This window comes from Oncorhynchus clarkii, chromosome 5 (assembly GCF_045791955.1).
Source record: "Oncorhynchus clarkii lewisi isolate Uvic-CL-2024 chromosome 5, UVic_Ocla_1.0, whole genome shotgun sequence".
NCBI lineage: Eukaryota > Metazoa > Chordata > Actinopteri > Salmoniformes > Salmonidae > Oncorhynchus > Oncorhynchus clarkii.
The window spans coordinates 9257059-9284137 of record NC_092151.1 but is presented as its reverse complement, the minus strand read 5'-3'; the positions used below and the strand labels follow the sequence as shown (position 1 = coordinate 9284137).

The window sequence follows — 27079 nt, the reverse complement described above, 5'->3', positions numbered from 1 at the left end:
AGTACGGCGGTCTACTGTTTCATCTGATCCCAGATCTGCTGACAGTGATTTATATTGTTCAAACTAACACTAACACAATGAACCTCACTATGATACAAATGGCTGTACCCAAGATGTAATTTAGCTTGGGTGAATGTAGCGCTTGGTTAAAAATATATATGGTCATTCCTTTAAGTTTCATGCCCTTGTTTCTCCTCGTAATACTCTGTTCGGGTCAATTTTCCTCAGAAATGAGATTTGAGTCGAGCTCTGTTACACTGATATTTCCATGTGTTTTATTGATTACGCCATGTTCCTTTGGAAGACAAATTACGTTTGTATTGCCGGGCAAAACCAAGAACTCCCCCCAATAATGCGGCCTCTACCCCCACTCCCTCAGCAAATTGAACAGACGGATTGAGATTAGGGCGATGTTTAAAAATAGTATAATAACTAATTGTACAAACTCAGTAATTAACCCCTTACGTAATATGACATGCCTAGGGAAATGTAAGTGCTTAGGAGGCTGTAGCTGGTTATCGATGTCTCTGTTATTAATGTCCTATTATAAGATACAGAAATAGAACATTCTAAGAATCTAATAGAATTCTGTCTCATTCAATGATGCATTATGGGGTGACTATTGTGATTGGTGGCGGTAAACCCACTGTTTGTATAGAATGCTGGTTTGACTAAACATGTTCACATCATATAACTACTGATGCTAGACGGAGACCTTGACCTTCACGAGGCCAATGAGAGCCTTACTCATCGCCCCATGTGGAAGTAATTCATGTTTCACGCCCCGGAAAGCAATAGTAAGGTTGAAAAGTTTTAGCTCTGCCTCAAAATAGTATTAAAACCTTACAAACATAAAACCCAGTTAGCCACTATATTAAGAACAGTGGTTAGGTATTTCAGTGGTTAGGTATTTCAGTGGTTAGGTATTTCAGTGGTTAGGTATTTCAGTGGTTAGGTATTTCAGTGGTTAGATATTTCAGTGGTTAGGTATTTCAGTGGCTAGGTATTTCAGTGGTTAGGTATTTCAGTGGTAAGGTATTTCAGTGGTTAGGTATTTCAGTGGTTAGGTATTTCAGTGGTTAGGTATTTCAGTGGTTAGGTATTTCAGTGGTTAGATATTTCAGTGGTTAGGTATTTCAGTGGCTAGGTATTTCAGTGGTTAGGTATTTCAGTGGTTAGGTATTTCAGTGGTTAGGTATTTCAGTGGTTAGGTATTTCAGTGGTTAGGTATTTCAGTGGTTAGGTATTTCAGTGGTTAGGTTTTTATTTGTTAATACTTTATTTGAACTGTACATCTTAACAGCATCCCAATATTGTCATAAACATAACAAATGCCTGTCTTGTCACTTGACACTCAGTGACAAGACATATTTGTTATGTCATGTTTATGACAAACATAAGACTTTTATAACAAACAGTTCAATAAAAGTGTTAACATTTTGGTCAGTAAAATAATACTATATTGGACACTATATGAACATTATAATTTCATGATACTAAACACATAGATGCCTTGGTTGCTCCCCTGCAGTAAGAGTCTCATCAAACACCAATGGCAGCTGAACATGATGTTGAACACACACTCCCACCAATCACAAGATCAAATGAACAGCGAGAGTAGCTTCAGGTGCCGGGTAAAATCTGGCAAAATCTCCAACAGTTCTCAGCTAAGCCTCCAGCAGGTGACCTGACATTTCCGATCGGTTGTGCGTCCCAGAGCCCTAGTTGAAAGTAGTGCACTATGTAGGGAATAGGGTGCCATAGGGCTCTGGTCAAAAGTAGTGCACTATATAGGGAATAGGGTGCCAAAAGGCTCTGGTCAAAAGTAGTGGACTATATAGGGAATAGGTTGCCATTTTGGGATGCAGACGGGGCTTCGCAGATAGGAATAAAGCATTGTCCTAATTATAACCCCGAGCTACAATAACTAGCATGACCTTTTATTTAAAGGAGAAAACATGGTGAATCACATGGTGAATTACTTATTGATGATATTTGGGCAGCATGGTACCAAATATATAATGTATGTGCTCTATCAAACCTGGGATCGAAGACGTTTGTCTCCGACTTCTCTCTCTCAGAGATGTTGTTGAGCCCTGCTTGGTTCGGTAACATGTAGCTATATTTGTTTTGGGATGACTGATATGAAGTCGTCCATGTTTTACATTGATGTACTGGAACATTGTAACTACTACTTCTTCAGCATAGTAACACAATCAAGTTGAGGATGAGATACCAGGTATCTGCTTTAATAATGCCCTTATAACGCTATTATAGCATGAATTCTGTAGAGCAGGACAGGTGATAACGTTGTCAACAAAATATATTCCACACCAGGAGACCCCGAAATGAGTAGAACTCTCAGCCAGAGACACCTCGGTTATGAGGAGAGCTCTCAGCCAGAGATCCCTCGGTCATGAGTAGAGCTCTCAGCCAGAGACCCCTCGGTTATGAGGAGAGCTCTCAGCCAGAGACCCCTCGGTTATGAGGAGAGCTCTCAGCCAGAGACACCTCGGTTATGAGGAGAGCTCTCAGCCAGAGACCCCTCGGTTATGAGGAGAGCTCTCAGCCAGAGACCCCTCGGTTATGAGGAGAGCTCTCAGCCAGAGAACCCTCGGTTATGAGGAGAGCTCTCAGCCAGAGACACCTCGGTTATGAGGAGAGCTCTCAGCCAGAGACCCCTCGTCATGAGGAGAGCTCTCAGCCAGAGACACCTCGGTTATGAGGAGAGCTCTCAGCCAGAGACCCCTCGGTTATGAGGAGAGCTCTCAGCCAGAGACACCTCGGTTATGAGGAGAGCTCTCAGCCAGAGACACCTCGGTTAGGAGGAGAGCTCTCAGCCAGAGACACCTCGGTTATGAGTAGAGCTCTCAGCCAGAGACCCCTCGGTTATGAGGAGAGCTCTCAGCCAGAGACCCCTCGGTTATGAGGAGAGCTCTCAGCCAGAGACACCTCGGTTATGAGGAGAGCTCTCAGCCAGAGACCCCTCGGTTATGAGGAGAGGTCTCAGCCAGAGACCCCTCGGTTATGAGGAGAGCTCTCAGCCAGAGACCCCTCGGTTATGAGGAGAGCTCTCAGCCAGAGACCCCTCGGATATGAGGAGAGCTCTCAGCCAGAGACCCCTCGGTTATGAGGAGAGCTCTCAGCCAGAGACACCTCGGTTATGAGGAGAGCTCTCAGCCAGAGACCCCTCGGTTGAGCAGATTGACATCACGATGGGGGCAGCTGGGGCTCTCAAGCACCTCCCACTAATTTTCATGAACAAACACCATCTAAAATCCCAGCACGCTACGCCTGCTGCCAAGAACAAAAATAGCTCCATACTTCAATCGAAAAAGAACGTCTTACCAGTCTGCCACTTTTCTCTGATGTTGTTGGTTATTGGCTGTGGCAAGCTCGTGCAAAGGAAAAGGGTTATAAATAAACCTTAAAAAGGAGGCAATCTGCAATTGGGACATTATTTTAGACTTTTAAATGAATGATTTACGCATAGCTATTGATTCTGGAAGAATATAACATAAATGCTTAATGAGCTTACTTCAATCGTCTTACTCAATCAGAACCCAAAATATAAATACCGTATGGCTTCAAAATATGGTTTAAACTATCATTTTGATCCCATGGATGGTCAGTCCACAGCTCCGTCTATGAATTTGAGAGTGGTTACGTTTCTCCAGCCCGATACCTCAGCTGCCCCCAAAAAAGTTGTTTGAATCACAAATTGCCCCTTTAAAGACAAATGTAAGAGGAGAAGGTGGTAAATATACAGAGGCTAAGAAGAGGAAGCTAATTTTCCTTCTTCCCTAAATAGCACCGAGGGGCTTAAAATGCAAAGTAATTACTTGCGAGTTCACACTAGGAGAAAATGAAGTGGTAATTGGATTTCTTCCAAAAACATATGCTGGTACTCTGCAGGTATAAGGCATTTATTATTGCTAATTATATCAAGAATTATAATCCTCTGTCTCTATTAGGCTGAACTCTAACAGCTAGCCGAATAATGAATTGTGAATAGAGGTAAGATACAGTACAGGTGAACAGCTGAACTCAAGGTAATATATGTAACCTATCGGGTCATAATGTCTATCAGGTAATAATGCCTAAGAGGTAATCATGCTTAACAGGTAATAATGTACACCAGGCAATAATGTCTAAGTAATAATTCCTAACAGGTAATAATGTCTATCAGGTAATAATGCCGAAGAGGTAATCATGCTTAACAGGTAATAATGCACAACAGGCAATAATGTCTAAGTAATAATTCCTAACAGGTAATAATGTCTAACTGGTAATAATGTCTAACAGGTAATAATGCACACCAGGCAATAATGTCTAACAGGCAATAATGTCTAACAGGCAATAATGCACACCAGGCAATAATGTCTAAGTAATAATACCTAACAGGTAATAATGCCTAACCGGTAATAATGCCTAACAGGTAATAATGCGTAACATGCAATAATGCCTAACAGGTAATAATGCCTAACAGGTAATAATGCCTAACAGGTAATAATGCCTAACATGTAATAATGCTTAACAGGCAATAATGCCTAACATTCTAGTTAATTTTCTTAGTATTGGACTATCAAAATATGCATGTGGCTGTGCATAACCCGGTCTATTTTTATTCCACCATGTTGGTTGCAGAGCAAAGTCTAACACAAGAGGAGTTTTTTAAATACTGTAACTGTACCAACACCCATTCTCATTTGTTAGCTTTTGACTGCCCACTCCACTTTATTTTACTATAGTAGTGTATATTTTTTAATATTTTTATTATTGTGCTCTCCAAACAACGGGATACTGACAGCTCTGGCGTCAGTGCCTTCAATGGGCATTTCTTGTGACAAAAACTCAAGGCGGCAGTTGACATTATTTGAAAAGGTCACCCTCTCTGCCATGTGGTAGAACGTAAAAGACCGCCCAGACACATCAAGGTCAAAGCTAATGGAGCTTCAGTCTGGGTTTGATCAGCTTATTCAATCAAATTGCCAAAAAAGGGTCATCAATAAAAGTGGGGAAGTCAATTGGAGCGTTAATGAATCACTCTGTGGATGTGTTAACGAGAACAACGAACAACGTTCATGCAGACGAGATACATATCGATGAATAGGCACAATTAGATATGAAAGAGTTCTCTCAGGGCAAGGCAATGTTAGAGAGGCGCTGGCAACACTAACACTCCCAGAGCAAGCAGTGTAATTGTCCATATGTCAAGACTACTCTTAGTGTGTTAGACTACCACACCTCTAGGTTACTGCTCATAGATACAGTATAAAATGTAGGGTGAATTCAGAAAAAGTGGGACACTTATTTATATATATATATATATATAATATTTTTTATATCTGAAACATACAATATACTTACAGTGAAGCAGCTCAACAACTACATCACACCAGTCATCCAACAGACTCCCATTCAGAGCGACACACAGAAGCATCCAGGGTCAATGCCCTGGTGGGACAGACTCCCACCAGGCCCAAAAAAACGTGGGACACTTTTTTCATTTCCATCTTCTGTAACCTCTTTTGACATCTTTCCAATATATTAGCCCAACAACACATTTCTGAAATATTCAAGATGTTTTCTAAATCACACAAATGGGACAAATTATTATATCATATTCACAGGAGGCATTACACACACATTGAGCCAAAACCATATTTTCAGTTCACGTTTGATAAACTGGGACATCAGGTTAGATAAACTGGGACACCATTATTATAGTCCTAATTGTACCCCGATGACAATTAAATTCACACTTTTTTGTTATGTTATCATCTTGATGATAAATGTATCATAAATGTATCATGTGTTAGTATAATATGTTGGATAGATGTCGAAAGAGGTTACAGAAGACGGAAATGCAAAAAGTTTTAAAAAATAAATAAAAAAAACCCGAATTCACCCTACTATAGTTCTGTTTGGTAAAGTACCATTGTACTCTGGAATACATGTCATTTGAACAGGATAACAGTACTACAAGAACAGGAGTCCTACCTAACCTAAGTACAGGGGGGTCCCTAATGTAATTGGATGTCTTTCCTCCATTGGAAAAGCCTATAAGACTGTCCCACTTGAGCTATTCCATGATGTCCTACTTTAGCTAGCTATGGTTGGTAAAGCAAGACAACAAAATGTCAACATAATATTGGCAACTTTTTGGTATTTATTTTGTTCATAATATGCACATTTACATCACAATTTGGCACAGTGCATTAGTGATGACAGTTTCATAACCTTAACATCAAAACAGAAAAAAAGACAACAATTACCTAGCTTGATAAGCTAGCTAATACTGCTAAAAGTACAGTTAGCTAGCTTGCTTAACATAGACTTATGATCAGAGTAGCTACATTCTCCATATTGCTACGTTTGTAATGGTAAAACATTTGTTGTCATTGGTTGAAAAAGTAGAAGGTTGGCAGTAAAACAACGCAACTCAAGGTAACAACATTTTCTCAGGTTCCCACTTGTATTTCCGATTTGGAGGGTCGTTCATGTGAAATCTCCCACTGGGAACTAAGAGCTTCCGATAACTTCGATTGCATATGAACGTGACAGTGGTCACAGATCTCACACAAGAGATCCACATAGCAAGTTGTGGGGCTAATTATACAATGGGTGGGTCTAATCCTGAATGCTGATGTGTTATAAGCGCATTCCAGACAGTTTCTATACCATAAATTACCACCGGCTAAATCTAATGTATGATTTTAAAATGCCTATTTACCCTGTTCTATATGACCCTGTCTCATCAGCCCAGCCAGGCAATTTATAAACTTAATCTCCACTATAAAGATGGAGATTTGTATAAACCTTGCTGTCTGTCTCTCCAACATTTACAACATTGTTTCAATATTTAAATTCGATCTCCAGCTGTCCCATAGTAATGAACGTGTCGGGAGTCGGTACGAGACATACAGGCAGTCTGCCAGTCAAATTCATGAATCAGCTGGAATAATTTTTATGGATATATACATAGAAATGTAAACTGAAAAAAGGTCAAATGAAATGAAGTGCAGCTAGTTTGCAGTCTTTCCAGCTTCTGTTTGAAGGGATTGTGTTAGCTGTGTGGTTGGCTTGCTCCTCTGAACAACAGTGTCCTGACAAGTGAGCACATTTTCTATCCCAGGCAAAATCGCGCCTCATTTGCTCATTGTTATGTATGTATTCAAATATATGTCACTGAAAACAGCAAATACACATGCAGCTACTGTGCTGTTATTCTGGCTGCGCTTTTTTGACGTGACTGTAAGTTAGCCGTAGTTGGCTAGCTAGCAAGCAAGAGATAAGAACTTCGCCAGCCAGTATGGCAATGGAACATTTAGAACCAACGACTGGGTTGCGTCCATAGCAACCAAACCGATAGAACAAACGACCAGCCGGCTTGGGTATCAAACTTAGGTTTGTTTCGGGACCATATCTCGTAGAAGGATAAAATTGTATGAATAAATTCATCAGAATAAATGTTTTTAATGAAAATATGTCAATCATTATTTGAATATGTTGGTAACCTGTTGTATAAAAGTGATAATGCCCTCGAAGCCGGTGTTTGGAGGATATTTTGGCACGGTTTAACACCGGCTTCGAGAGCATTATCCCTTAATGAAACAACAGAAGCCTGTTCATTATCAATGTTGGAAGCGAAGTGGGCGGGGGGACGTTGGGCGATGCTAGCATGGGCAAAGGACATGAACAGGGCGGGACCAAATTTGGAATAAGCTGAACCTAATTCAAATACTCCGCAATGCATGGCTCTAGCAAGCGTGACTATCCAAATGTACACATTTAAAGGATCTCGGCTGTTACTGTGTACTTTGTGGGATGAGCTTCCTGTTTGAAGCTTGCTATGCCCCCCTCTATGAAGTGATGTGGTTTCTCTGCAAGGGCTTAGTAGCAATAGTTTTGATTTTCACTTGTCACACCAAGAAATAAACACATTAGCATAAAAGCTGTCCCAGTTTATGTGAAGTCCCACTTTTTCTGAATTCACCCTACTGAAAAAAGAATGTGGTACCAGTTGTCACGTGCATATGTGACAAATATGAGACAAAAGATGCACTGTCGTGCTATAGAGAAATTAGAGAAAACTCATTCACATTCATAGATGTTATTGCTAATGCAAGCATTAATTAATCTCTAACGATTCGAGAGACATGTTCAACAAGAGGACAGAATGTGTTGTTTATGAAAGCCACAACAACAACCCCCCCCCACCCCCCCACCCACCCCCCCGACGAGAAACCAGAGTCTGTCATTAAAACCAAACTTTGAATTTATTCAGTCTCACACTGAGAGACAGGGGTCATTTACCCTCTATATAGGTGGCTCATGAATATGGTAATGAAATGCAAAACATGTTGTAAAAGACAATCCGGGTCCAGGTGTATGACATTCCCTCTCCATTCGCCGGTTTCAAGTGAAGCCGATGCAAACAGTATGAGTCACGGTGTAGCCGGTCGTCTCCATTCGCTGACATCCCCATGACAACCAAACCTCTCTCTCTCTCACAGGAGCACCCGGAGTTCTTGGATGTATCATCATTATTGCATCCACTCAGGGAATAGAAAGAGCGAGGGAGGGAGAGAGAGAATAAGGGAGTTAGGGAAGGAAACATTATGGGGGAGGGAAAGGCAAACTATCAGGAAATAAACACAATGAAGAGAACACGCTTTACTGTATAGCAGCAAATAATTAGTCCAACGTTTCGCGTTTGCTGAGGAAAAAAATCTAGGTATATAGCTAGCAATAATTTATCTGATTTAGTTGTATGATCAAATTTCAAATCAAATGTATTTATATAGCCCTTCGTACATCAGCTGATATCTCAAAATGCAGTACAGTAACCCAGCCTAAAACCCCAAACAGTAAGCAATGCAGGTGTAGAAGCACGGTGGTTAGGAAAAACTTCCTAGAAAAGCCAAAATCTAGGAAGAAACCTAGAGAAGAACCAGGCTATGAGGGGTGGCCAGTCCTCTTCTGGCTGTGCCGGGTAGAGATTATAAAAGAACATGGCCAAGATGTTCAAATGTTCATAAATGACCAGCATGGTCAAATAATAATAATCACAGTAGTTGTCGAGGGTGCAGCAAGTCAGCCCTTCAGGAGTAAATGTCAGTTGGCTTTTCATAGCCGATCATTAAGAGTATCTCTACCACTCCTGCTGTCTCTAGAGAGTTGAAAACAGCAGGTCTGGGACAGGTAGCACGTCCGGTGAACAGGTCAGGATTCCATAGCCGCAGGCAGAACAGTTGAAACTGGAGCAGCAGCACGGCCAGGTGGACTGGAGATAGCAAGGAGTCATCATGCCAGGTAGTCCTGAGGCATGGTTCTAGGGCTCAGGTCCTCCGAGAGAGAGAAAGAAAGAGAGAAAGAGAGAATTAGAGAGAGCATACTTAAATTCACACAGGACACCGGATAAGACAGGAAAGACAAGTACTCCAGATATAACAAACTGACCCTATCCCCCCGACACATAAGCTACTGCAGCATAAATACTGGAGGCTGAGACAGGAGGGGTCAGGAGACACTGTGGCCCCATCCGATGATACCCCTGGACAGGGCCAAACAGGAAGGATATAATCCCACCCACTTTGCCAAAGCACAGCCCCCACACCACTAGAGGGATATCTTCAACCACCAACTTACCATCCTGAGACAAGGCCGAGTATAGCCCACAAAGATCTCCGCCACGACACAACCCAAGGGGGGGCGCCAACCCAGACAGGAAGATCACATCAGTGACTCAACCCACTCAAGTGATGCACCCCTCCTAGGGACGGCATGAAAGAGCACCAGTAAGCCAGTGACTCAGCCCCTGTAATAGGGTTAGAGGCAGAGAATTCCAGTGGAAAGAGGGGAACCGGCCAGGCAGAGACAGCAAGGGCAGTTTGTTGCTCCAGAGCCTTTCCGTTCACCTTAACACTCCTGGGCCAGACTACACTCAATCATATGACCCACTGAAGAGATGAGTCTTCAGTAAAGACTTAAAGGTTGAAACAGAGTTTGCGTCTCTCACATGGGTAGGCAGACCATTCCATAAAAATGGAGCTCTATAGGAGAAAGCCCTGCCTCCATCTGTTTGCTTAGAAATTCTAGGGACAATTTGGAGGCCTGCGTCTTGTGACCTTAGTGTACGTGTAGGTATTTACGGCAGGACCAATTAGCCCATGTAATGCTTTGTAGGTTTGCAGTAAAACCTTGAAATCAGCCCTTTCCTTGACAGGAAGCCAGTGTAGGGAGGCTAGCACTGGAGTAATATGATCACATTTTGGGGTTCTAGTCAGTATTCTAGCAGCCGTATTTAGCACTAACTGAAGTTTATTATTTGCTTTATCCGGGTAGCCCAGGAAAGTAGAGCATTGCAGTAGTCTAACCTAGAAGTAACAAAAGCATGGATTAATTTTTCTGCATCATTTTTGGACAGAAAGTTTCTGATTTTTGCAATGTTACGTAGATGGAAAAAAGCTGTCCAAAAATGGGCTATTCATGTAGGCTACTACAGATGGACATTGCTTTCGAGACTGGTTTCACTGGGATGGCTCCCGAGTGGTGCAGCGGTCTAAGGCATTGCATCTCAGTGCTAGACGCTTCACTACAGTCCCTGGTTCGATTCCAGGTTGTATCACAACCGGCTGTGATTGGGAGTCCCATAGGGCGGTGCACAATTGGCCCAGCGTCATCCGTGTTAGGATTTGGCCGGGGTAGGCCATCATTGTAAATAAGAATTTGTTCTTAACTGACTTGCTTAGTTAAATGAAGTTTTTTTTTAAAGTTGTGTACCACGACTATCTAGCAATCCAAAGGTTGTGTGTTCAGGTCCCATCAGGGGGACATAGAACAGTAACATCTTCACTAACCCTTCCTCTAACCCCTTTTGTAACTTTAATCTAATTCACCTAACCTGCTATGTACATTCTCCTAACCTTTGTGGTTAGTTCTCCTAACTAGTAACATCAATTATTTCTGTGTAACTACTCTGTTGTTATTGCGCAACAAGAAGCCTGGTCTCAGAGAAAGACGTGTAATACTGTACTTTCTCCCTCAGTTACGTCATCCAATCCGTATGATATTGTACTAACGCGTGAGACATATGATACGGATACTATAAGTCCTCTAATTAATTTGATATTGTACAAGCTATATTTTTCATTCATAATGTAGCCTAACGTAACGGAATATATACTAAATGGAGAGAAATAAATTTACATGCCAAATCTTACGAATTTCCATGATGCCAGGCTGTGCTTTCAGAATTTCAATGAAGTACTGTACAGTAGCCCAGGGCTACATCATTATGTAAAAACTATCACAGATATCCAAAAGTTGTCCTTATACCAGTCAATGAATTACTCGTTTTTATTTCCAACCCAAATGATAATGGTAGTCTGTTATTACTGGCCTGTTATTACTGGCCTAATAAGCTACCTGATAATAACTACAATCATGAGAAACATGCCAGCAAACAATATCTCTGCTACTGTCATCATTATGTGAAATGGCACTCCTTTTACTCCTTCCTATGAAAGAACACAAATAACTAGTAGGACTACCAATAACATGAACTCTATTGTCATGGACTGAATGCCGTTGATTTTCTGAATGGACGGGTATCATTTTAAATTGCGCTGGCCCTGGTCTGCAGTGTCGATACCCGGTGATCTGTGCTCGTACAGTATGCCACAGCGTGCATCACACCAGATAAAATTATCACCTTGCCATCGGTGTTGCTCTGGCAATTAAAGAGTGACGCAATCGAGCGGGCAGGGATGTCAGGTGCTTTGACAGCTATCCATTGTGTTCCCTGTCTATGGTGTTCTAAAGCCAGAGATAGACTCTCGTTCTGATCCCTTCTTTATCTGAGCTGACCAGAAGCAGGACAGGGGTTTGGAATACACACGGAGGCCAGTGATGAGTTTATTTGTGGAGGGGGTGATGTGTATGTGCATTGTTTCAGCCCCAAGGCCAAAGCCCAGAACCCGCTGGGCCGCTACTGTAGATGGGCGATATATAAATAGCCAGCTGAAGAGAAGAGGGGCACTCTTTTTCTCTTTCCTTAGGTTAATATCCCATGCAAGCCATTTTAGAGGTCTCCTGTGTTCAACATTTAAAAGAGACTAGAGAGAAAGAAACAGATAATGACTCCCACAGAATAACAATGTTTTTCCGGCCCACTCAGTCGATCCTCGGGAACAGGTTCAGTCTAAATTCACTTACCTCTCAGTTAAAACCAGTGCTTATTGACAGTGAAGAATGCTCAGTCTGCCATCTGTTTCCTTGTTTTTTTTCCATATTTTCAAACATCTCTTTTTAGGTTATCATAAAGAGGAATATGTACTTAGTCATGATAATAGGGCTGTTGTTGGAACAGTCATCTGAACAGTCTATGATATCAATCAATTTGTCTCTATTTGTCTGCTCATTTGAATCGGCAGTCCAAGCTTTGTTCTGGAACTTTTCCAAACAGTGACCTATATTCAAAGCACCAGATTTAAAAGGCTATTTGGATGTAGACATGCACCAATGGAATGCACCTCCATCACTTGATGATCTGGCCAAGAGAATACATATCTTTTGGCAAAAAGAATTGGTCCCAACACCGACCCTTGCGGGACACCAGAATCTCAAGCTGACTCCTCACATCTGGCCTAACCTTGAGTGACAGGTTGAGAAATAGAGGCCATTAAAAGCTGAGCTATGGAGACACTTTTCTAGTCCAGTAGGACTTATTGATCAGTGACAAGCCATATGAGAGAAGCTGAACAAGGTTACAGACGTGATCGGGAAAAGGTTTTAGAGAACAGCAGGTGATTTATTTTTCTGTTCTCCAAATACTTGTAGCTGTCTACAAAAGAAAAGTCAGATATACCCAGTAGTCCTTGGGGGAGCTTGAAGAGTTATTATGCTTGTACCATAGGACATGAAATCAAATGAAGTTTTATTGGTCACATACACATATTTAGCAGATGCTATTGCGGGTGTAGCGAAATGCTTGTGTTCCTAGTTCCAACAGTGCAGTAGTATCTAACAGTGCAGTAGTATGTAAAAAATAAAAATAAAAATAAAAAACGTTTCACAACAATACACACTAAAAGTAAAATAATTAAGAAATAGATAAATATTAGATTGAGCAATGTCGGGTGGCATTGACTAAAATACAGTAGAATAGAATACAGTATATACATATGAGATGAGTAAAGAAGTATGTAAAACATTATTAAAGTGAGAAGTGCTCCATTATTAAAAGTGGCCAGTGATTCCAAGTCTATGTATATAGGGCTGCAGCCTCTAAGGTGCAGGGTTACGGAACCAGGTGTAAGCTGGCTAGTGATGGCTGTTTAACAGTCTGATGGCCTTAAAGATAGAAGCTGTTTTTCAGTCTCTCGGTCCCAGCTTTGATGCACCTGTACTGACCTCGCCTTCTGGATGATAGCGGGGTGAACAGGCCGTGACCTTTATTATCTTTTTGGCCATCCTGTGACATCGGGTGCATGTAGGTGTACTGGAGGGCTGCTAGTTGTTGGGTAGGTATTCCCACCCAGGGTTACACGCAATGCTGTCGGGGATACGCCAAATAAAAATGTGATTCAAAATAAAAAAATATATAAACATTTCAAACAGTCCATTTATATTTTCCGTCGGGGCTATACATTTGGGTGAGTTTTTTTCTCGCTTGAGTAACCTTGTTTCACTGCCAAAAATCAAATAATTAACATCCAATCACATTAACCATTGGTCTCTCGCGAGAATTCCACTAATGGTCTGTAAGTAGCCAAATGTAGCTGCTGTTCATATTTGTATCTGTACTGATGGAGCAAAAGCCATGACAGGGAGACATAGTGGAGTGGTAACGCACGTGCAAGCAGTTGCTCCTGACACCACTTGGGTAGACTGCAGCATCCACCGAGAGGCTTTTGCTGCCAAGGGAATGCCTGACAGCTTGAAAGATGTTTTGGACACTACAGTGAAAATGGTTAACTTTGTTAAAGCAAGGCCCCTGAACTCTTGTGTATTTTCTGCACTATGCAATGATATGGGCAGCGGCCATGTAACGCTTTTACAACATACAGAAGTGCGCTGGTCATCAAGGGGCATAGTATTGACACGTTTTTTTAAAGTTTGAGAGACAAGCTTAAAGTTTTCTTCACTGACCATAATTTTCACTTGTCTGACCACTTGCATGATGACGAGTTTCTCACACGACTGGCCTATCTGGGTGATGTTTTTTCTCACCTGAATGATCTGAATCTAGGATTACAGAGACTCTCCGCAACTATATTCAATGTGTGGGACAAAATTGTGGCTATGATTAAGAAGTTGGAGCTCTTCTCTGTCTGCATTAACAAGGACAACACACAGGTCTTTCCATCATTGTATGATTTTTTGTGTGCAAATGAACTCAAGCTTACAGACAATGTCAAATGTGATATAGCGAAGCACTTGAGTGAGTTGGTTACGAAATAACACAGGTAATATCCCGAAACAGATGACACCAACTACTGGATTTGTTATCCCTTTCATGCCCTGCCTCCAGTCCACTTACCGATATCTGAATAAGAGAGCCTCATCGAAATTGCAACAAGCGGTTCTATGAAAATTTTATTTAATCAGAAGCCACTGACAGATTTCTGGATAGGGCTGCGCTCAGAGTATCCTGCCTTGGCAAATCGCGCTGTTAAGACACTGATTCCCTTTTCAACCACGTACCTATGTGAGAGTGGATTCTCGGCCCTCACTAGCATGAAAACTAAATACAGGTACAGACTGTGTGTGGAAAATGATTTAAGACTGAGACTCTCTCCAATACAACATTGCAGAGTTATGTGCACCCTTTCAAGCACACCTTTCTCATTAACCTATGGGGAGATATTCACAATTTTTTGTTTTATATGTAAGATGGTTAAATAAGAGCAAAATTATTGATTATTATTATATTATTATTTGTGCCCTGGTCCTATAAGAGATATTTGTCACTTCCCACGAGCCGGGTTGTGACAAAAACTCACACTCATTCTTATGTTTAATACATTTATTGTATAGTCTGTGTGTGGCAGGCTTACAATGATGGCAAAAACAACAATTGAGAGTGCGCTGACCCTGGTGCTAGAGGGGGTACACAGCTGGAGGTTGAATGTTTGAAGGGGTACAGGACTATAAAAAGTTTGGGAATCACTGCTGTAGGGGATACCTAGTCAGTTGTACAACTAAAAGGTGTCTTCCACATCTACCTGCCGCCCCTAATACCTGAGTGAAATGATCAATTGCAGCTGTGGATATGTACCTGTTACGTCACTTTGCTTGTGATGCACGCTTACAGCTCACACACCGTACTGCTGCTAACCCCTTGGGTTTCTTCAGATGCTTAAAGTAGAATGAGACGGTAGCCTGCTTACCATAACGAGTGAAACAATCAAAGCCTCTCCCACATACTCATATCACATCCACAGAAAGACTGCTATTTCGGCTTTAAACTCAAAAGCCGATCAATATGCAACCCACAATATGCATCTCATTGAAAGGCAATGTCCACTTCAGACGGTTACTGAGGCTGTACTGTATCAATGTGCCTACTACATAAGTGAATTGCTTAAAGTGTGTTCAATTGCACCATTTAAGAAGTAAAACAACATAGGTATTTTTGTTGTGGGCATTGCCTTCTGTAGGCTAATTAAAGAGTTAACGAGGAAGATCGTCACAGGCTCTCTGCTCTATTTTTGTGTTAGTCCTAACACAGGAACGGGGTGGGCTCAATCCCCTGACAAATCTTTTTAAAGCGTTTGAGAAATATCACTTTACTTTGTGGCTGGAATTACACAAATACACTAGACTGCAGTAACCCAGCAGTAAACCAGCTCGCTGTGCGATTAGCATAGATTCAAGCTGTTTTCCATCATACAAAGGAGAGCATCTGACTGTCAGACAGGGCCAATACAAGGTTCCCTTGTAGTAATTATTTTTTTTTCAACATAGAGAATATATGACGAGAGTCAAAGAAATATTATAAATTCCTAGGCCATCTTCCAACTAGTTGCATGGCTAGCTTGTATCTATTAGCTTTGCCTCTGTTCCTCTGGGACTTCAAGAAAGGCAATAGCATGTTGAGACCATCTGCCAACTAGCAGCATGGGAAGCTCTTAGCATTCTCCCTCTGTTTGGGTGTGTGACCAGTGACCACCACCACCGGCTGAGTCACTAGCCCTCCTCCCGCTGACATTGCCCAATGACTTTCTCCCTCTGAGCTGCCAGAAGCATGGACACACTGGTCTCCATGGTCATTCTTAATCTCCATCTGGGTTTGGCCTCGCCCTTGGTCCCACTGGCTGCCTTGTACGCCTGTGAGCGAGCTAGCTAGCGCTGCCTGTGCAACAGACAGAGTGGGCAGAATTCAGAAATGAGCCATAGCGATTTCAGCCGAGTGCTATGGCTGGGACGTCAGAGCTCACAGCTGATCATCTGTAGACAACATAGGGTTGTTTGGTAATCTGATCTCATCTCAGCCATGTGTCAAGATAATTGATGCCACGTACACTGTATTTTATGCCGTATTCCCCTTCTATATATTGCCAGGTCTCCTTGGAAAATAGATTTTTAACCTCAAGGAAATGTATCATGCTTAAATGAAGATGAAAATAACACTATTTCAAAAAAAACTAATTGTATTAAAATTAAAGTCTTTCATAAGTATTTTGAGGGATTATTTGCATTGCAGGTAAACAACTCACCTCTGATAAACTTAGACTTTCTGAGAAAGTGTACCATCAATGAGCTGAAATGTATCTCAAACTAAACCTCAACAGCTTCACAAATATAAAGGTTCCTGCTTTTAAGAGCCAACATCAAAAGCAATAAAAACGTCCTTATAACAAAACGTTGTCCTTGGACACACAAAACATGTTGATAACAGGAACCCCCCCCCTGCCAGGAGAACAAGTAAATATAGTCTAAATAAATCTCACCTTCATACACAATCACTGAAGGTCAATACACGCAGGCTTATGATTCAGTATGCACTGACACAGTCATCTACTTACACAACCATGGAGGGAAACAGTCTCTGCCTTGAATTATTCAAATCAAATTAAACGGGAGTGAGTGAAGAAAGGCAAAAAATGATCAAACGCTCGTCTCATTGCTTTGACATACCCGAGTGGCCAGACAAGCATCTGGAGATATACATCACTGACACTTGAGACACCAGGCTGTTGTTTGAGACACTAGACACCAGGCTGTTGTTTGAGACACTAGACAACAGACTGTTGTTTGAGACACTAGACACCAGACAGTTTGAGACATTTGACACCAGACAGTTTGAGGCACTAGACACCAGACTGTTGTTTGAGACACTAGACACCAGACAGTTTGAAACACTAGACACCACACATTTTGAGACACTAGACAACAGACTGTTGTTTGAGACACTAGACACCAGACAGTTTGAAACACTAGACACCACACATTTTGAGACACTAGACACCAGACTGTTATTTAAGACACTAGACAACAGACTGTTGTTTGAGACACTAGACACCAGACAGTTGTTTGAGACACTAGACAACAGACTGTTGTTTGAGACACTAGACCCCACACAGTTTGAGACACTAAACACCAGACAGTTTGAGACATTAGACACCAGACAGTTTGAAGCACTAGACACCAGACTGTTGTTTTAGACACCAGACAATTTGAGACACTAGACACCAGACAGTTTTAGACATTAGACACCAGACAGTTTGAGGCACTAGACACCAGACTGTTGTTTGAGACATTAGACACCAGACAGTTTGAGGCACTAGACACCAGACTGTTGTTTGAGACACTAGACACCAGACAGTTTGAGACATTCGACACCAGACAGTTTGAGGCACTAGACACCAGACTGTTGTTTGAGACACTAGACACCAGACAGTTTGAGACATTCGACACCAGACAGTTTGAGGCACTAGACACCAGACTGTTGTTTAAGACTCTAGACACCAGACTGTTGTTTGAGACACTCGACACCAGTTTGAGGCACTAGACACCAGACTGTTGTTTGAGACACTAGACACCAGGGCCTGATCATTGATGTTGAATTGAATGCAGACATGGGCAGGAAATGATCCTGTGACTACAATCAAATCATGGTGAGTCAGTGTACCTGAGTTAATTTGAACAGCTGAGATGTGGAAGTGATGTATTCCGTTTTAGATTGACATTTTCAGATAGTATAACACCATACATAGATCTTGAATTGAGCATGTTTTTTCTGTTAGTTGTACGTTGGAATGACTGTGAATTGAACCATTTCGTAAGGCTGTTCCATTCAATTCCTTTCAAGGGCGTGCAGAAGCAGATAGAAAACAGTTTCAGTATTACACACTCATTCCTCTCCCTTCATCAGGACACACTGAGAACCTACCGTACTGCAGCAAATAGCTTATATTGAGCCATCTGAGAGGGTTAGCATAGCATTAGCATTTCCCCATCATAAAGTGGCCCATTCTGCCTGCCAAGCGGCCACCACAATACAAGCATAAGCACTTTGTGCTGGCAGGTGTTCCATTATATACTCATAGGCACTTCACTTTGCCGTAATGAGCCTCGCTCTCTGATTACACACACACACACACACACACACAAACTAAATTGTACAGCTAACCTTGTGGGGACACACAATTCAGTCCCATTCAAAATTATATTTTCCCTAACCACTAACCCTAACCTGTACTCTTACCCTAACCATAACCCTAACCTTAACCCAAAAACCTAACCTTAACCCTAACCCTAGCTCCTAACCCTAAAACGAACCCTAGCTCCTAACCCTAAAACTAACCCTAGCTCCTAACAACCAATCCTTAACGTAATGCCAACCCTAACATTAATTCTAACCTTAACCTTAAACCCCCTAGAAATACCATTTGACCTCTTGGGGACTAACAAAATTCCCCCAGTTGGTTAAATTGTGGTTTGTTTACTATTCTTGTGGTGACTTCTGGTCCCAAGAATAGTTAAACATGTCCACACACACACACACACACACACACACACACACACACACACACACACACACACACACACACACACACACACACACACACACACACACACACACACACACACACACACACACACACACACACAATCCAACCAAACCATGGCAATACTGCAGCTGTTCCTGCTGCCTGCTCCCTTTAGTGTCTTTTGCTCTCCTCCTGTTCCCAGGGCTAAATGCAGTACGGTAATTAACTGCCTCTTTCAATTGGGGACACGCAGGAAAATGGCTAGCTGGTCATCATCTGACCGCTGGTAACATGGTTTGGGAGAACGGTAAGAAGTATGGAGATATCCCCACAAGGTTCAAGGTCCATATTCATAAAGCATCTGGGGTGGCAGGGTAGCCTAGTGGTTAGAGTGTTGGGCTAGTAATCGGAAGGTTTCAAGTTCAAATCCCCGAGCTGACAAGGTACAAATCTGTCGTTCTGCCCCTGAACAGGCAGTTCCTAGGCCGTCATTGAAAATAAGAATTTGTTCTTAACTGACTTGCCTAGTTAAATAAAATAAATCTCAGAGGATGAGTGTTGATCTAGAATCAGTGTTTGGCCTTTGAGATCATAATGAATAAGATTTATATGGGATGACATGGCCCTAGATTAGCACTTGTACTCTGAGATGCTGGTTGTTTGAGAAAGGTATGATAAACTTTGAGAACGCATGATGAACTCAACAGTAGAACTTTTCCCAAGTGAGGCCAGGTAAAAATAAAACTGAGGGAGTGATTTTCAAAGGTTGCACTTTACAGAGAGCGACAGAAAGCTTCTATTACTTAAAAGGGCGGCAGGTAGCCTAGTGGTTAGAGCGGACTAGTAACCGAAAGGTTGCAAGATTGAATCTGTCGTTCTGCCCCACAACAAGGCAGTTAACCCACTGTTCCTAGGCTGCCATTGAAAAGAAGAAATTGTTCTAAACTGACCTGCCTAGTGAAATAAAGGTAAACATTTTAAAAAGAATGTCCCTATCAAGTTGCTTTGATAGATACTGTATTGTCTAGGTCAGTTCATGTTTCAAGGAATCAGTGATTAATAATGGTATTTGCTTTCAGTGCCTCTTGCCCCAGTTTAAATATTTATTTTTTTACATATTATCCTATTTTACTGACTTAGTCTGCCTGTAAGCTGTAGAATATTGGCACTAGCAATGAACATTTGCTTCCATGAGATTGAGGTCAATGGTGTAGTATTCCAATAGCGTAGCGTTCATACTCATGCATGAAACATTCATTTTCATATCAAGTCAAAAAACATGTACAGAAATGGGGTTTAATAAAAGGACAAGTGCCGCGTTAAATGCATCATTTCCTTTATTCTTGTGACTCAATATATACAATTAAATATAAACATGTAGGCACACATGATGTCTATACAGGCATTTGATTAAAAGAGTGTTAAGTATGAAATTCAATAATTCTGGCTTTGAAATCGACTGAAAATAGGCTTGAATTCTTGTAGCATTGGTCTTGAAGCACTTTCCTAACCCACGTTACACTTTCCTAACCCACGTTACACTTTCCTAACCCACGTTACACTTTCCTAACCCACGTTACACTTTCCTAACCCACGTTACACTTTCCTAACCCACGTTACACTTCACTGATGATGTTTTACTGTACTCCGACGATCCACTTAATTTACTTAAGGGAGGTATTTGAACTGTCATCCTCTAGTTACTTTGGATGAGCCTATTTGCATAAACCTATCTAACTCGATTTAACAACATTATTGACTTGTCCAATATCTTACAGTTTCTCTACTCACTTGCTCTGTATACAAAGCTAGCCAGTGGCAGCAATACAAGCTAACTATGAACCCAGAACGCACTGCTTATAGTAACACCCCGCCGTACTGAAAATATCTACACACATGCCATTCCTTTCATTTCAATTGTCTGCCAAGGTTTTAACAATAAATATTATGTAAAATACACGGTTACATATTGAGTATGATTCTCCAAAATAAAATGGATGAAACAGATATATGTTCAATGTGACACAGGTCTACTGAAATGGATAAAGTCAGCTGGAAACATTTGCTTTCCGTGCGAGGGATATTTTAATATTTTTAACTCTCATTCTGTCTTTATCGTAACACACTGATAAATACCACAACTGCCAGTATATAGTGTTATATGTTTGCTCTGCCATTTTGTGACAGTACCTTATTTTGAAAAAGATAACACAAGTTGTCGACACAGACATGTTATGTTTACACTTCATGTTTTCTAGGACCAATGAAATTTTGATTAGTTGAAAAAGTGAATCTATGCTTATTTCCTATGTTAAATTGTCTTCCTCCAATTTATGGTAATATATCATTCCTATTATAAAAATGTAATAAGAAAAACCTTAAGCTATGTTGACACAAGACATACACATTTGCATATAATGCATGATGATGGTAATAAATATGGTGGTGACAAGGAAATAAATTGAATGGCAACCCAATACCTCCAAAGGAAGTGACATCACAAATCACACAGTTTATCTACGTAATATTGCTGTGAAGCTCCTATCTCCCTCTGCCATTGCCCCTGATAGAAGTCTATCGAAAACATCTCAAATGATAACTAACAATGTATATCAATTCGACTGCAACGCAATCTACAACTATGATCTATGATCAAAACTAGTCTCAATACTAAGGAATAGTCTTTGCTAAACAATGTTAAAAGGTTTATAGTGCTTTTTTTTCCCATTGTAGTTAATTGTAGTTCTCCTTGTCAAATGGACTGTAACACTATAAATATTGGTAAAACATATATTTCTAAATGCACGTCACACCACCATCATTGGTACAGATCTGACCATAAATCCATGTATGTATAACTGCTCTTGGGGATATTGGGGATACATTGGCCATAACTTCGAACAGTATAAATAGAAAATATAACCTTCACAAAAAAAAATACTAAACTATAAAAATATAAATAAAAAAACAATAGAGTAAAACATTTGTATTTTGTGTTTAAGTACCTAACAGACAGCCTGACAGTTTGACTCAACTGCCACGTCCGCTCCTAAGAGTACTGCTCCTGTATAGCAATAATCTTGGGAGCAAAATATGAGTTGGATTCCATTCTAAAACATACTTTTCCTGGTCACCATTTTACTCCTTGGCTTCTGTCAATGTTTTTGCAGACATAAAAATCTAGTGGTTTCTAAAATGTCAGCTATGGGATCCATGCATCTCTCGGACTGCCTCTGTTTAGCTCAGCTCTGTCTGTCTCTGGGGTTTTCGTAGAGGTTAGGGGTCTCTGGGGGCTAGGGGAGGTTGCCAAGCACTGGTGCTGATTAGTGTTGAGACCTCGAACGGGTGCAATTCTACAGTAGGTTCAATTAAAGAATCCTCTTGGTTGCAAACTTGGAATAAGTATGATTTCATTCAAAGCGTCTCTTTGTGTATGTGGCTGAAAAGGAGAAATCTTCTTCACGGGGCCTCTTCCGCTCTGTTTGATTGGCTGTTGGATGTGACAATGAGTCAGGCTGAATAAATCTTAGTGTAGTAGGCATACCCTTGTTCCACTCTTTCCGTTGGATGTAAACTTCCAGGTATTTTAGCTTGTCTGCAGGAGTTTGTCTTACGATGCACTGTCTGCCCCATGGCAAGAGTCCGAACCCCCTCCAAACCTTGTTTCTCCCTCGCTCCTTGCCCTTCGTCCCTTTGAGATTTTTCGGGCCTCCTGCACTTCCACCTCCGTCTCCTTAAGTCCACGTCACATGACCACACACTTGCCCTTGAGCTTCTCGGCGCGTTTCTGCTGCTTCGATTTGCCGTCGATCTGGAGGCTGACAGTCCTGCGTTTCTCCAGGTTGAGCAGCTCCTGGAAGAGCTCCTTGACGTTGTGGTTGGTCTTGGCCGACGTCTCCATGAAGGCGCACTTCCACTTCTTGGACGTGGCATCGCCATCCGTGGTCTCGACCTCGCGCGCCGACGTCTCGTCGCACTTGTTGCCCACCAGCATGATGGGACACGTCTCCACTTCGCCCTTGATCTGACACACCTGCTCATAGATGGGCTTGAGCTCCTCCAGAGACTGACGGCTGGTGACAGAGTAGACCAGGATGAAGGCGTGGCCCTTGGAGATGGACAGACGCTGCATGGCGGGGAACTGGTGGCTGCCTGTGGTGTCTGTGATCTGGAGTGTGCAGATGCTCTTGTCGCAGCTAATCACCTGTCTGTATGTGTCCTCCACGGTGGGGATGTAGCTGTCGCGGAAGGTCCCCTTGACGAAGCGGAGAACCAGGGAGCTCTTCCCCACACCTCCGGCGCCGAACACCACCACGCGATAGTCATTGCTCTGCTCCGGCATGATGACTGTTTATCTGGGGATCTGTATGGGAGCAGGCAGGGAGACAACAATTGGCAACCTCTTGTTTAAAAAAACAATACTCTCTTGATTGATTAAAAAATATTTGCATTTCTTACAGTGCTTGGTATTAGTTGTACACCATTAATTCCTTTTAGAATTGAAAAAGTGATTTAGTACGATGCGCCTGAATGGCATTATTTTAACAATGCACCAGAGATAGACTAGCACTCCATCAAAAGCAGCAAAATAGGGCCAGTTTGTTGCAGTATTTTTTTGTTTCGTTTTTTTTACATCATGATAGGGTCTCTTGGACATTTTTGTAAATCTTACTCCAAGTCCTCAAACCCTCTTAGAAAAATGGCACTATCTAGAACTTAAAAGGGTTCTTTGGCTGTCCCCATAGGAGAACCCTTTGGAAAAAAAACTTTGGTTCCAAGTAGAACCCTTTTGGGTTCCATGTAACCCTGTCCAAGGAGAGGTCTACACGGAACCCAAAAGGGTTTCACTTGGAAGCAAAAAGGGTTCTCCAATTTTTTCTAAGAGTGTACAGACTACTGCACCGATTCAATTCAGGAAGGATAATGAAGATGGTCCTGTGAGAAAATATGTAGACAGGCATGTGCCGACCCGCAGGTGTTCGATTTTTGAGCCCATCAATTCCACCCATACCCGTAACGGTTTTAGATTCCCAGCAAAAATTACCCAAGTGTTAAATGCTAACTCAGCATTCCCATTGGATCAAAGAGAGGGAAGTCAATGACTATGCAAGACCACCACAGGAAGGAAAAACTGAAAACATTACTGTCATTATAGTCTCAAAAGCCTTTGGCTTTAATTTATTTCACTACATAAACGTGTTTGTAGCGTCATCGAGAGTAATATCTGCTAATGTCGTTCTTTATAGCCTACAAAATTATAAGGTCAGGAATAGTCCATGTCAGTGACTGGTTGACATAGCATCTACATCTTGAATCATACCCGTGCTTAAGGTGAGTGTTATGGTGTTCCTTTTAATATCTGAATAAATAACTAGATACAACTTTTGAGCGGACTATTTTAATCTGCTTGGCTTTAACGAGAACTGCTTGGTTCAGAGTAGACGTCTATAAATTCCATCCTTTTCGCGTTCAATTGAGAAGGCAAGGAGCCGCTGACGTGCCAAAGATGCAGGCTGGATGCAGGCAATTAGATGCGGTCAAAAACTACCGCATAGTGGGAACAATGGGTTATACACCGCCCACCATCCGTATCCCCTCTTTTGTACCAATGTTATTTTATCGAAAATAATTAGATTAAGACAGGAAAAACAATAGATAGCCTACAGACACGCGGATGTCAATGCGTGCGTTCATAAAGATTACATACTAATTTGGCACAGAATACTCACATATCAACACAAACGATGAAAAGATGAAACTTTAGACTGTTGATCTCATGTTGTATCGAACGGATTGAAATATCAGATAGTGCATGTCGTTCCGTCCGCATTGAGGTCTGCCTCTAAAAATCCATCTGTGTGGACTCGGGTATTTAATGCGCAGCTTGCAGGAGAGGAGATTTGAGTCTCTGTAGATTTTGCTCTTCGTGACGTAGGGTGGAACATCGCTGCTTTGCTGCTCCGCCTGCTGCAACAGCCAAACCCCTCCAAGAAACCCCGCAGCGTGGGCAGCCTTGTGAATCATGGATCCACAACATCAACATCTATTCCATACAGACACGTGTTTTTTAAACACATTTATTACTGAACAGTTGATCATCCACAAAACGGCTGCTCAGCCTATAATCTATAGGTGCCTGGACAGTAGGACATTATTACAGTATATTGTAAAATGTATTATTAAAATTATAAACTGAGTCATTGAATCTTCTGATTAAATATAGCAAACTAGGCTGTTGCATAATTAACATATAACTTGAATCCACTCAATTATACATTACTGTTCTTAGTTTCTCGTATTGAAAACAGGTAGTACACAACATTATATGCCGACTGCTTGTATTGCTACAGGCACATAATAGGCTACTTAATAGTAAAAAAAAAAAAAAAAAAGGTTTTGCAGCCTTGCTCTGTACATTGTCTACAGGGCCAGGCAAAAGCAACATAAGCAGTCACTTAGGGCACCCTGCCACTAGCGGGCCCTCAATCCTTTTTGGGGAAGTCGGCATCTCAACTTACTATTGAAATGTGGTTTTGTGCAATTTTTATCTTCTAATGTCAGTTAGACTGGTTAGACTAACTACCAATCAAAACATTGACATGGCTAATTGTCAGCTATCTAAACTTGTAGTAATCATAGCCGAATACCGATCGGGCACGCACGGCACGTGCCCAGGGTCCCTGACCTCAATGGTTTTGTTAGTCATTCTCACTCAGCTATCATATTAACATGGCAAAAGTCATGGCAAAATGTGTTGAATTGTAGGAATTTTGTTTTAAAGGCCCCCACCAGAAGGCAAAGTAGCGGAATTTCTCGTTAAGGTTCCACCTCCGAAGAATGACGTAGGCTGCTAATACATATTCACGAAATGTGGTTGGGAAGGTTGTGGGGATTTCCACGTGGAGTGGAGAAATAACAACTAGTAGGGCACGAACAGCTGTCAGTGTAGCTAGCTACGTAGCATGCTAAACCCTCCCCAGCTAGCTTATGTTATATGTTGTTGCTAGACAATATTCAAAAGATTAGCCTACTGATTAGGCTACTGAATGGCTGGTTCTGGAGCTATATTTGTCAGAAGTATTTATGGAAAACTTTGCCACAGATGGATAGGGGAAACCAGTATCTTTGACTTTGACATCTATTGTTATCTCCCAATTTTTTGTCATGTTCCATGGGGCTCCTTAGTGGCGCAAGGGGCATCACTACAGTCCCTGGTTCAAATCCAGGCTATATCACATCCGGCCGTGATTGGGAGTCCCATAGGGCGGCGCACAATTGGCCCAGTGTCGTCCGGGATAGGCTGTCAATGTAAATAAGAATTTGTTCTTAACTGACTTGCCTAGTTAAATAAAGGTTAAACAATACATGAACTTTGAATGTTTTATTTATTTCCGCTGTCAAGAGAGGCGCCACTAAAATCTTTTGCCACGAGATGGGGGGCCCCCCAAACCAAATCTTGCTTAGGGCACCCAAAAGGCTAGGGCCGGCCCTGATTGTTTACACTGTAGTGCTGGAGAGTGGTTGCCAGGTGCTTGCATATATAATGAGAGGAAGTGAAATAACAGGGGGACTGACATAGGCTTGCATCCCAAATGGCACCCTATTCCCTATTTAGTGCACTACTTTTGACCAGAGCCCTATGGGAATAGGGTGCCATTTGGGACATTGCCATAAAAATGCCAACATTGAAAAACTGTTTTGATTCTTGTACACTCTTAGAAAAAAAGGGTTCCAAAAGGTTATTCAGCTGTCCCCATTGGAGAACCATTCTTGCTTCCAGATAAACCCTTATTGGTTCTAGGTAGAACTCTTTTAGGTTATATGTAGATCACACTGTGTAAAATGTTCTACATGAAACTCAAAAGGGTTCTACCTGGAACCGAAAAGGATTCTTCAAAGGGTTCTCCAAAGGGTTTTCCTATGGGCACAGCTGAAGAACCCCTTTAGGTTCTAGACAGCGTCTTTTTTTCTAACAGTGCACTTTTGTTGACACCTTGACTCATGTTTTATTCAGTACTTCACAACTTCTACATTTTCTGATCAGGGGATGTACGCTTGTTGTGTTGTCAGGGGGT

The 27079-nt window shown here is 41.7% G+C and overlaps 1 protein-coding gene across 1 annotated transcript; it reads right to left on the bottom strand.

Annotated features, from left to right (window-relative positions):
* Window positions 1-20323: 20323 nt before the first annotated feature.
* On the bottom strand, window positions 20324-24977 carry LOC139408302 (GTP-binding protein Di-Ras2). The gene is made up of 2 exons (XM_071152019.1): window positions 24734-24977; window positions 20324-23367 (listed from the first exon to the last, which is right to left on the bottom strand). The coding sequence occupies exon 2, from the start codon at window positions 23344-23346 to the stop codon at window positions 22750-22752; it is 597 nt and encodes a 198-aa protein (XP_071008120.1). The 5' UTR covers window positions 23347-23367; window positions 24734-24977; the 3' UTR covers window positions 20324-22749.
* Between the last annotated feature and the right edge of the window lie 2102 nt (window positions 24978-27079).